General features: G+C 38.4%; 1 protein-coding gene across 1 annotated transcript in view; it reads left to right on the top strand.

Moving 5' to 3' along the window:
* Positions 1-13,013, top strand: part of USH2A (usherin) — a 775,604-nt gene that overhangs the window by 744,833 nt on the left and 17,758 nt on the right. Inside the window, exons 65-68 of the mRNA XM_064383503.1 lie at positions 4,031-4,240; positions 6,351-6,589; positions 7,349-7,557; positions 11,616-11,792. Coding sequence (XP_064239573.1) covers positions 4,031-4,240; positions 6,351-6,589; positions 7,349-7,557; positions 11,616-11,792 — 835 coding nt within the window. The remainder of the gene's footprint in view (positions 1-4,030; positions 4,241-6,350; positions 6,590-7,348; positions 7,558-11,615; positions 11,793-13,013) is intronic.

Raw genomic sequence — 13,013 nt, 5'->3', positions numbered from 1 at the left:
ACAGGTACCTAGAATCATTTTGATGACCATGGCTTAGGAATGTATTTTGACAAAGACTTCTCTCAAAGAAGATTTCTAAGAGGTAATTTTCAAGAGAGAATAAATGATTGCATTCATTGTTTTCACAGCAATGTGATTATGGGAGCTTAGTGGCAGATGTTGACACTCCATGTAATTAAAATTTTTTAAGGCAAAATACAGTAATTAGTCCTTTGGGGTAGGAAAGAGTAAATAAAAGAACAATTTCATTTTTTTAATGAACAACAAGCATAAATATGGTAATAGTTTCTAGTTAGATTTAAAAACATATTACATTGAAAACAAAAATTCCATTGAAAACTGACATATTCATCTATCATTTTGCTAGTTAATTACAGAATTTGTGGCTAAACAATTGTAGTTATTTCATGCTTATTAAAATTAGTTAATCTGTGTTTTCTATGACATTTTACACTGTAACTTTTTTCATGGTTACAACAGAAACCTTAGAGAAATAAACCAACTAAGTCAGTCAGTCCTAACTTTTCATTATTAATGGCTAGGGAAGTTTCTGACTCTAACTTCCATGTCATAACTGTGTGTGCACCCACTCATTCACATGTGAAAGTGTTCACCAAAGCCAAATAATAATGTATTTCAGCAAAAACTTTAATCAGCTTTTTTTCATTATAAAAGAATAAACATGTTCAGTCTAAATACTGTAGGTATAAAGATATCCTGAAGATATCAAAGATGAAGAATATCCTGACTTTTTTTTCCCTCTTGGCCATGGAATTCATACACCTCACTTGTTTTTCTTATGCAATAATAACTCTCATTTTTCTAGAAGTCCATACACTAAAGAAAGAGGGAATGCACAACTATTTGTTCGTGAGATATTTTATTTATTGATTTTTATATGGGTTCATTACAACTAAATGATTGAGACATATTGCTAAAAAATTTTCCATGCAGGATCTCTGCTGCTTCCTTCTTCATCATATAAAGACAGACTCAAATCTCGGTGCATTGTTTCTTAGTAGGAATAATCTGTTAGTATTTTTACCCTGAATCCTGAACTACATTTCAATACTTTTATCTCTTGCTTAGCCAGGCATAGACAAAATTCTACAGTGGTATTTTAGACAAATGACATTTTTGCCTTAACAGAGACAGAGACAAAGACAGAGAGACAGAAGGAGACAGAGAAAATAATATTATTTACAGGTTCTTTTTTCCTTTTCTCCTAGTGGTTTGATATAACAGAGACACTGCCTCGTGGTACAAGTTTTGTGAAATTCATAATGCTTCATTATCTCAGTCAGCTTTCTCTTCATTCTAAGTGTTTTCATTTTCACAGTAGCTCATGTAAATAGGTTGATCCTGCTTTGCATAAGCATGTTGATTTATATGAATGCTATTTTGATCTCAAATTGATTGAATACCAAAAAGAAAGTCTAGGAAAAAAAGTAATGTATTATGAAGGACTCCTGCCAAAGACAAAATAGCCTAAATATATTCCCAATTAGTGATGGGGAATTTTGAATTGCCTAGTTTTCAAAGAGATTATTTACAAGGAAATATAGCAAAATACTGTAATACTGAGGCCCAAGTGTTTTTAAAATTCAGGGATTAAATAACATTTTGGAAACAGAACTCCACCTAGTAGAAGTTCACGTAATACAGGAAGGCTGCTATTTAGTACTATCTACAACACTACCATTCATACTACAAAGCCTTAATAGTATTTATGATTCTACATCTACATTGAAAATGAAAGAGAAGTTAATGTCCATAAGCCAGAGCCGGAACTGTGCTGAGCACTTTCTATGAATCATGCTTATTTCATCTCATTTTCTTTCAACACCCTATGCCTGCATTACTGCCATCTCTTATTGGTGCACAGTAATTAATTGGCAAGTTGTTGAATTTTTCTTTTATTATACCTAGTTGCACTTTCTTCCTCATTTTCTTCCCCATCCATTGTAGCCTGAATTTAAATTCTGACTACCCTTAAATCACAGACCAAAGTTCTGCTCTTGGCAAAAAAAATCTAATATCAATATTTACACCTTACTTTACCTTCCTTACCCAAGAATATTTTTTCAAATCTTGTCATTCATTGTGCAATAATAGGTGTACCCCACCACTTCCCAGAAGGATAGTTGCAGTAAAAGAGGTTGTTCTGGGGCAGAGTGAGGAGCCAGGGACCCTCCTCATTAGCCCTGAAATCTGACTTCTTTGTGAATAACCTGCTTCACCTACCCTCCCCAAGTCTAACCTCGCCTATTTCAGAGGGGACTCTGAGAGCAGCTGTGGTTGTATTCTCATGGACTCTAACTTCCATGAAATCTGGCTCTCCCATGGCTAACATAGTTTCCTGCTCCTTACTTCCCTATACTTTCCAAAATAAACCTCCCTTGCCTAAGGCAACTTGTACGTGTCTATCCATCCTTGCAAGCTAAGACACCTTACCTAATCTAGAATCTCAGGTATTTGTCTATGACAAGTCGTTTAAGTTTCATGATTCTGAGTGTTTTATTTTTACATATTACAGAATAAAAAACACTGCTCATTGATATGGGCACTGGAGAGCAGAATTCTGGTTTCAGCGCTTGTAACTTTTGTCACCTTGAACAAGAGGGTGAAATTTTCTGAGCCTCAATTTCCTCACCTTTAAAAGGGGTGGAGAAAATACATTCTCCATTCACCTTACAAGGTTGCAGTGGTAAGGACTAAATAAGCTGACATAAGTTAAAGTGCTTTGTAAAATGTAGAGTTTATAGAAATGTGAGTGATTATTATGCAAATGATGAGAGGATGTATCTGAGCTCTAAAAAGAGCAGGTGTGTCTATGTAAGTAGGTTAGTTGTCTCTTTTAAAAAATGAGGCTCCTGGCAATCCTATCAGCAAGGGGCTGGAGATTTGCATTTGACAGCAACCTGAAAACAATTCAACATCAGAAAATTTACTTTCACAAAGGAATCCGGAAAAAAAGAAAGGTTTGAAAATCACTGACAGGAATTGGCTTAACTACTAAAAATCTCTCTAATGTTTCTTCTGTTGAAGATATTATTGATGCAAAAGCAAAGTAAACAAAAATGAAACTAAACTCTCACTGCAAAGTATTCTGACCATTTTTTTCCCCACAAATAACTCCTATTTTGAACATTCTGCATGATTTTTTTTTTTAAATACTGAATGCCTGGAATGTGTGTACTGTAGAATCAAACAAGTTTTAAAGACTTGTCTTTAAAAGCTCAGGGGCAAATTTTTAGAAAATATATAGTGTAAAAGAAACGCAATGAGAAAAAAATTTCCTGAAGTTAGGCTTTCACATGAAAGCTTACTAAGGAATACTACCACTCCTAAACACGCAGACAGTCTTCTTGTATTGCCATTTAGATCTATCATTCTGATTGATCACTGTGTAGTTGGCTCTTATTGGGCCTAATTTAACCCTATACACTCATACATCCATCTACTCTGTCTATTGTACCTGACATTCTACAAATTACTTACTCATGCAAATGACGACCTAAGGCAACCTTTTAGGATATTCGTGTTTAATTATACAAATGGTTCTTGATAAATAAGATTATACATCATTCCATATGTTTATTCCCTCCTTGATGAAAGGAAATTTAATTTTCATGCAGATTTGGTGGGGACAATGTTTAAGAATTGCTGAGTTTTATGTAGTCTGCAGATCCATCCAGTTTGTAGAAGCTGACAGAATCACTCCAGTTCCCACACAGAGATGAGTAGTTTTTTCATTAGGCTTAAATCAACCCACTGCATTCTGAAATCCTAAAGGGCCCCCTTTGTGTCCACATGGTCAAAGGCAAAAGGCAAAAAATAAAAATAAATAAAAGAGGAAGAGCCTACCTACTCTCCTGTGTGATCACAAAGTTGCAACATCAAAGTTTATCTCTGCCTGTTGTGTTTAGTTGCTTTTGGTTGCCAATTGCTTTCTTTATTTTTATTTTTTTTATTTTTTCCAGCCTGAGGGTATCTTGCTTTTGACAGTCTTGTTGATTTCTCTTTGGAGGTCTGGGCAGTGAATTCTGCAGGAAAAGCCCCCAGTATCTGGACATGGTGCAGAACCGGGCCCGCCCCACCAGAAGGTGTCAGAGCCCCCACGTTCCATGCGGTCTCTTCTACCCAAGCAGTGGTCAACATCAGTGCCCCCAGGAAGCCCAACGGGATCATCAGTCTCTACAGGCTGTTCTCCAGCCGGGCCCATAGGCCTGAGACAGTGGTGAGCAGCAGAGCTAGAGATCCAGGACTGGCTGACTTTTAAATATCATTACCATGGAGCCCTTGTTTTTATGTTGTTTGTTTTTCTCTCCATCTTTCTTATCCTTCTATTCTCAATTGTCTTGTGGTGAACTTAGTAGTGCAAAGATCCCTCAGAGAAGAAAAAGTGAACCCTGAGGAAACATAGAAAAAGTATGTAAACTCATAGGGAGAGAGATGCTAAAGGTGGTATTAAAGACTCCACAAATGTAAGAAACTAAGACTTTAGAGACAATCAAACTAATTTAACTAGAAAGCAGATCAACCACTTAACAGAGTAATGCCACCTAGTAAGAAGTTGGCCAATGGTAATTATTGGTGGAGTAAATGTTAGTACGAAAAAGACAAAACAGAGCAAAGATATCCTTGGGATCTCCATTTTGACATGCACAAATCTCTAATAACACATGGAAAACGCTCATTCTTCTGGTGAATTCAAGAAAGTTCTAGCCCTTTAGAAGAGAGAGCAGAGAGGCTCCATCAGCACAGTCCTAGCTCCAGTTTGTTCATGAATACGTTTGAGGCACAACGGGAGACAGGAGAGAGTGCTCGGGGATATCATCTTTCATATTGTGCTTTAGCCAAGCAACTTCCTGGAAGCGATGTTAAGAATCAGCTAGACCAGTTCCTGCATTATTTAAATGAAGAGACCAGCAGCCAGCAGGACAAAGACTCTTGTCTCTGTGGTACAGCTTGTGCCACTCTCAAGTTTCTCATGAATAAGTGGAGATTATAATACTTTGTTCACACAAACATTGTATAGAGATCGTGCAGATCCTGGTATTACACTATGAATTATTTAGACCAATTTTAGGGAACAATTTGGGCAAGTGTGGAGAATTCCTCTGAGACCAGAGTGTCACGTATTGAAACACAATTTCAACAGATAACTTACATACAGGGAGGCTTGGATTGAATGTTAAAGGAATATTAGCATATTGTCTACAGGGCTTTGTATTCAATAAATATAGATGATGTAAATACAATCAACCCTTGATTATCCATGCTTATAAAATGGTAATATTAATACACCAAAATAATTTGTATTTAAAGGACATTGTATGCATTTTTTAAAAGAACAGCTCTTCTTAATCATACGTTCTTTACGTCAATGTGAAAATTAATTTCCAGTTTCTGAACTCTTTTGTTCCAAAGAGTACTTATTAAAACCACAATGAGGTTAAAAATTTGCTCAAATAGACTGAGAAGTTTATACTATAAAGATGATTGAGAGAAGACTATAATATTTTGTAAAAACCAACACCCTCAGAGAAAGAGAGAAACTTTCAAGCTCTTCAACACTTGTACCTGATTTTAATGTAGAGCTGAAAAGATTTTTTGACTGAGAAATTGCATGCAAGTAACCATGTTAGAATATGAACCTTAGTGGCCGGGCACGGTGGCTCAAGCCTGTAATCCCAGCACTTTGGGAGGCCGAGGCGGGTGGATCACGAGGTCAAGAGATCGAGACCATCCTGGTCAACATGGTGAAACCCCGTCTCTACTAATACAAAAAAATTAGCTGGGCACAGTGGCGCGTGCCTGTAATCCCAGCTACTCAGGAGGCTGAGGCAGGAGAATTGCCTGAACCCAGGAGGCGGAGATTGCGGTGAGCCGAGATCGCGCCATTGCGCTCCAGCCTGGGTATCAAGAGCGAAACTCCGTCTCAAAAAAAAAAAAAAAAAAAAAAAAAAAAGAATATGAACCTTAGTGGATGCTGACCAGACATATAATTCAAACACAGATTTTGTTTTTTGAAAAGATATCACTTTGAGGGTCATAGACTTTTATCAATACTTTGCTTTTCTGTGCTATTTCCTAATGGTAATAGATAATCGATAATATTATGCCTTCTATTTAACTGTTACATTATCAGATTTTTCACCTATTTGTCATACCTCTCTAATTGGGTTGGTAATTTCTTGATGATAAATGCCATGCTAAATGCCATATTGCGTCTCCCAGAGTGCCTGGCATGGCACTCCATTTGTAGGAGGTGGGATCCTGGATAACATTTTTCAAACATCTTTGATGTTTGACACTGCCTCATCGAACCTTCTTTCCTCCCACAGCTATCCGAAGGCATGGCCACCCAGCAGACTCTCCATGGCCTTCAACCCTTCACTAACTACTCCATTGGAGTAGAGGCCTGCACCTGCTTCAACTGTTGCAGCAAAGGGCCAACAGTTGAACTGAGAACCCATCCTGCTCCACCCTCAGGACTGTCCTCTCCACAAATCGAGACGCTGGCCTCAAGGACGGCCTCCTTCCGGTGGAGTCCTCCCTTGTTCCCCAATGGTGTCATTCACAGGTAGTGGGTCAGGCGGAAGGATGAATAAACTAACGAGGCATTTGTACAGACATATGAACACATGGTATAGCCTGCTCTGCACCTGGGCTACAAACCTGTGGAGCTACCCAGCACTCCACAGGGAGGACCTGCTTATTGAACAGATAACTATAGCAAAGTAGACAAATAAATTGATTTAAGTGGTCATGTTACCTGTGATGTATTTAAATCATCATAAAATCAACTAATGATAGAAAGGAGAACAACAAAATAAGCTTTACATTAAAAAGACAATGTAATGTGTTTGTATTCAATATGCTTCTCCTAATAATTGTCTGGAATCATTCCTTCTATAAGCCTTCATTGGAACATTTAAAATATTGTCATAAACCACTGTTTGAAAGAACAAAGAAGGCACTTGACTCAAAATCATTTAGAAAAAAATTTCTTTATACTAGAAAGAGAAAAACCATTTATGTCTCTCCTCTTCAAGGAGGGAAACGTCTTATCTCTACCAACAAGGATCACTAGTTGCTGGGTAAACAACAATGTGTGTATTGATGGTAACTTCTCATCATTTCTCTGGTCACATCTGCTGCTCATTTCCAACAGCATTACATAAAGTGTTTCTGAAAGCAGTTTTCTGCAAATGGAAATTCAAAAGAGCCTGTAGCTCGATGAAAACAAACTGTCTCCTCACAAAATAGAACCAGTTTTAAAAGAGAGAGTTAAACTAATTCCATTACCCGTCTTCACTTTACGTATCCATTCTCATTTTAGCTATGAGCTCCAACTCCACGTGGCTTGCCCTCCTGACTCAGCCCTCCCATGTACTCCCAGCCAAATAGAGACAAAATACGTGGGGCTGGGGCAGAAAGCCAGCCTTGAGGGTCTCCAGCCCTACACCACGTACAAGCTAAGAGTGGTGGCACACAACGAGGTGGGCAGCACGGCTTCCGAGTGGATCAGCTTCACCACCCAAAAAGAATGTGAGTACAAGCGGCTGCGACCATAAGCCAGGGAGATGGGAGGGCAGTCAGGAGAGGTTTGTCCTGAAAATTGGGGAAGCCACCTTTTAAAACAGATTGAGTGGGCTCAGTTACATTGAATGCTACTGAAACACTGAAGAAGATGACTATTGAGAAAAAGTGCCTACTGGATTTAATTATATGGAAGTCAAGGGCAAATACAGGAAGGATTTTCATGTGAGGATAGGGTAAATACCAATTTAGAGGAAGTTAAGCGATCAATGGGAAGACAGAAAATGAACAAACACTTGTAGACCATTTTTATAAGAAGTTTTGCTACTCCTCTTCTTTGTAAATTACATGGCATAATCTCTAGTATGTTAAGAAAGCATTGAGACGTAGCACTGTTAGGAAAAGCAAAAGAGCAACTGAGTGAAGAAAAGAGCAATCAGCTATTTAGTCGGGGGCTTCCATTCATTTTTATATAATACAGTCACGCATTCCTTAATGATGGAAATACGTTCTGAGAAATGTGTCGTGAAAACATTACAGAGCATACTTGCACAGACCTACATATTATAGCCTACTCCGCCCTGAGGCTACAAACCTGCATGGGCGTGTGACTGTGCTGAATACTGCAGGCAATTGTAACACAATGGTTATTTGTGTATCTAAACATAGAAAAGGTACAGTAAAAAATCTGATATAAAAGATAAGACGGCGAGGAGTGGTAGCTCACGTCTGTAATACCATCACTTTGGGAGGCCAAGGTGGGTGAATCACCTGAGGTCAGGAGTTTGAGATCAACCTGACCAACACGGTGAAATCCCATATCTACTAAAAATACAAAAATTAGCTAGGCATGATGGTGCATGCCTGTAATCCCAGCTACCTGGGAGGCTGAGGCAGAATTGTTTGAACCTGGAAGGCAGAGGTTGCAGTGAGCTGAGACCATGCCACTGCACTCCAACCTGGGCAACAGAGCGAGACTCTCTCTCTCTCTCTCTCTCTCTCTCTCTCTCTCTCTCTCTCCATATATATATATCTCATATATATATGAGGTGGTACAGGACAACTCCATTATATTCTTTTTTTTTTAAGATGGAGTCTCGCTCTTTCACCAGGCTGTAGTGCAGTGGCACAATCTCAGCTCACTGCAACCTCTGACTCCCAGGTTCAAGCGATTTTCCTGCCTCAGCCTCCCGATTAGCTGAGACTACAGGTGTGCGCCGCCATGCCCAGCTAATTTTTGTATTTTTAGTAGAGACAGGGTTTCACCATGTTGGCCAGGATGGTCTTGATCTCTTGACCTCATGATCCGCCCACCTCGGCCTCCCAAAGTGCTGGGATTACAGGCGTAAGCCACTGCACCCGGCCGCTCTATTATGTTCTTATGGGACCACCATCATTTCTGCAGTCTTCATCAAAACGTCATTATGAGATAAATGACTATAACTCCTTTTCAGATTTTATAAGGTATGTGCTTTTATTGTTTAGTTATGGCAAACACAAAAAGTATTAAGAAAAAGACAAGTACTTATAAGAACTAACTACATAATTTACAGAGTCCAGTAAAAAATGAAAATATGGAATGCTTTGCTGAAAAATCATTAAGAATTCCACGACAGCAACAGTAGAGCATCAGGCTAAGCCCAGGACTCTTCTATGTCATGGGCCTGTGCAACAGCACAGGTCACATGCTGAGGAGGTCCTGCTTATTATCCCCCTACCCAGAGGCAACCACGACTAATGTTTTGGCAAAATCAATTCCTTTAATCTCCTTTCTATGCACAATTTTAACTATATGGCTGAGATACTGTAACTAAAATTTCATAGTCTGCTTTTTATACTTGACAGTTGTATTTGCATTTCCCATGGCATTAAAAAACTCTTCAGTCACCAATTTTAATGTCTATATAATATTCCATATATAAATTAATTGGGGCATTTTAGTTGTTTTTTTATTTCCCTTTAATACATATGATAAAATAAATCTTTGTGAACAGATCTTTGAATATCTGGTTATCTTCTTAAATTTTGCCAAATAGAATGTACTATTAATACATCAAGTGTTTTAATATTTTAAAGATTTGGATACTAATTTTATGTTTGCTTTCCAGAAAATGTCAGATTATAATCTTACCTAAAATACCCTATCTGGCATTGAATATTATGCCAATTTTGAAAGTAAGAATTATGCATTCATGAAAGACCAATGGTGATTTTGTATTTTTAGTAGAGATTGGGTTTCTTCATGTTGGTCAGGCTGATCTCGAACTCCTGACCTCAGGTGATCCACCCACCTCGGCCTCCCAAAGTGCTGGGATTACAGGCATAAGCCACCGGGCCTGGCCCTTTCTCATTTATTTTAATTGCTTACTCTTTTTCCTCAGGTAGGTCTCCAAATCCTATAGGACAAATAAGACTCCTATCTTCCTATTTTCTTGCTAGTTACAAGCCATTTCTTTATTTGTGCTGTTATGATATAGGGAAAAAGTGAAAATCTGCTGAATTAAGATGACAGGGAGAAGTCATAGACAAATAACAGCAGAGCATTCCATTGTGATATTAGGCAGACTTACTGCTGGAAAAGCATTGAGATTTAAAGAGGGCTTGATAATTCTTGTTTTTGCAGAAAATTTTTCTTATGGCTTTATGAAAATATCTTATTTTGAAAGACAAGAATCAACTATGTCTTTATGGTTGAATGTTAGAATTACAAAAGCATAATTATTCTTTATTTTGTTATATTTCCTAACATCAGAAATAGATGGATTGTTTTTTAAAGAAAAAAAATCACCTCCAATTTAGTCTCACTACTCACTCCTTTCTTTTCTTAAAAGCCAATTTGGTTTGTAAGTGAATCTTAATGTTTTTACAAATATATTGATTATTTTGTAGAAAATAAGATCTCATGAAATAAATCTCTTCTGACTTGACTAGATGATATGGTATCCCCTCATCTGTTTGTACAAAAATTATTCATTTAAAAGATGAGCCCCAGTTAAGGATTTTTGTTTTGTTTTAGTAAGGAGCTGAAAAATCAAGAGAATGTGCCTGTAAAATGCACACAAAGTTGCTGCTATATGTGATATAATACTTAGAAGACCTGAGCTTGATTATATACTAATGTACTATGCTATTGATTGATTAGTCAGGGCAATGAATTATAATACTTGAATTGCTGTTTGCAAGCCTTTTTAACTACCTCAGAAAACAAACTAACGCTTTGAGAAAAAGCTTTAAAAATAAATGGGTGCCAAAAGGACATAATTCACCCATCTAAGCAGTTTGGTTTGGAGAAAAAAATATATTAACTTCATCTAGTCCTTGGGGCTTTGTGGCAATAAATATTGATTTGATATGAAAAATAGCTATCTACTGTAGTTAATAGTGTGAAGGATACTTTACTTGTTAAAAGAGGGAAAATGTGAGAAAATATGAGCTCCAGGGTTATGTTGGTGAGCAGATCCATTGTATGTTAATAGTTTTATTTATAAAACGCCTCTCCATTGATTTTTTTAAGGCAAGCATAAAGTTGCTGAGAAAGCATTTCACACGTTCCCACTGGTTTTCTTTTCACCCCCGATTATGGTTGTTTCGTAACACTGAGGAAGAAGCGAAGGATTCTAGCAATGTTGGTTTTCCTTTATTTTTTGGATTGGTTTGGTTTGGTTTTGCTCTTTTATTTTTTTTATTTTTATTTTTATTTCTTTTTTGGGACGGGGTCTCACTGTCACCAGCCTGGAGAGCAGTGGCATGATCTTGGCTCACGGCAACCTCTGCCTCCCGGGTTCAAGCGATTCTTCTGTCTTAGCCTCCCAAGTAACTGGGACTACAGGCGCACACCACCACACCAAGCTAATCTTTGTATTTTTAGTAGATACGGGTTTCACCATGTTGGCCAGGATGGTCTCAATCTCTTGACCTTGTGATCCACCCACCTAAGCCTCCCAAAGTGCTGGAAGTACAGGCGTGAGCCACCATGCCTGGCCTTGCTCATATCTTTTTTTAAAGCACACACCTGCACTCCTTCATAGAGGTTACCCTTTTTAGAACGTACAACTTTCTCCCAACAGTGCCTCAGTACCGAGCCCCATTTTCGGTGGACAGCAATTTGTCTGTGTTGTGTGTGAACTGGAGTGGCACTTTCCTCCTGAACGGCCCACTGAAGGAGTACGTGTTAACCGATGGAGGGCGTCGCGTGTACAGCGGCTTCGACACCACCCTCTACATACCAAGAACGGCAGACAAAAGTCAGTTTCCGACTCCTGTTTCTCAGTGTGGAAGTGCTGTGTTCCCCAGCTTTACGAGACGTTAAATCTGAAAGCTGACCAGCAGATGCTCACCATGAAAACGTCTTGGTTTAAGTGCCCACTTCTTGTGGAAAAGTTACTGCTCAGGATAAATAAGGTTTTCTTTCCTTTCCATTTGCAGCTTGACAGCACTGCAATTATAATGCAGTTCTAGGGGACAGTGCTGCCTCTACTGGACTGGAGGGTCCCCAAGAAGGGACAAGACCCAAGGGCAAGTCGTGGTCACAAAAGAAACAGCACCCATACATAGTCAATGACTACCCTAAAATAATACGCTTCTAGGGACTTCATAGATTTTCTTGCTGTATCTCCAGTCTCCAAACTTGTCAGAAAATGACTATCTCTAATTCATAAGGACCTGAGTAAGGGGTTTCCCTACCTTCCTTGTTATCAGCCCCTGAAAGAACAAACTTGTCCCTGTAAGATGGAATTCCTCCTTCCTATTTACTTACACATCCCTTTTCTTTTGTCTTGTTTTTAAATTGAAATGAGAAAATGCTTTACAAGGTACTAAGTATTTTCTAGTGATCAGCATGCAGGCCAATGTTCACTATACCATGAATCAGTTAGTGGGTATTTTATTTTGGCTATAAGGTAGGGGTGAGCAGTGAGCTCCAGCATTGCATGTATAGTAATAGAAACTTAAGACAATTTTTACAAAGATTCAGCTACGCATGTTCATGGTTACAATTCATTGTCACCTGGGCGGCTTGTTGGGAAGCGAAGGTGGCCTCATGGTTGGGAGATGCAGGTTCTGCCTGGCCAGGCCTCTAACCATCTGTGTGACCTTGCAAGGGTCACTTCCCTCAAGTTCCTAGCTATTGAAAGAACAATTTAGACCATGTGATGTCTAGGATCCCTTTTGAGCTCTGCTGTTGAGTAAGAAACTCTGCGTCACTTCATGGAAGGTACATCTATAAATTTTAAAGGAAGGGTTTAAACCATGTGCAGAGCAAGATGCACTTTGTATATTATCCTTCACTCCTCGATATTCTTTTCCTTTGCTGTATAAGCTCTAATTTTCCTTAGCTCTATTACTTATGGATAGGCTATCATTACACTAATTATAGCTTTTTTCTTGGATATTTTTAAAGTAGAAATAATTTTGCATATTATATAAAACTTCATAACTTGCTCTGGAATCCTGTTTTCATGCTGTGA

The sequence above is a fragment of the Aotus nancymaae genome, unplaced genomic scaffold (genome assembly GCF_030222135.1).
Source record: "Aotus nancymaae isolate 86718 unplaced genomic scaffold, 86718_ANA_hifiasm-v0.15.2.pri h1tg000032l_0, whole genome shotgun sequence".
Classification (NCBI taxonomy): Eukaryota; Metazoa; Chordata; class Mammalia; order Primates; family Aotidae; genus Aotus; species Aotus nancymaae.
The sequence above is the reverse complement of the archived record's forward strand: the minus strand, read 5'-3'. Positions and strand labels throughout refer to the sequence as shown.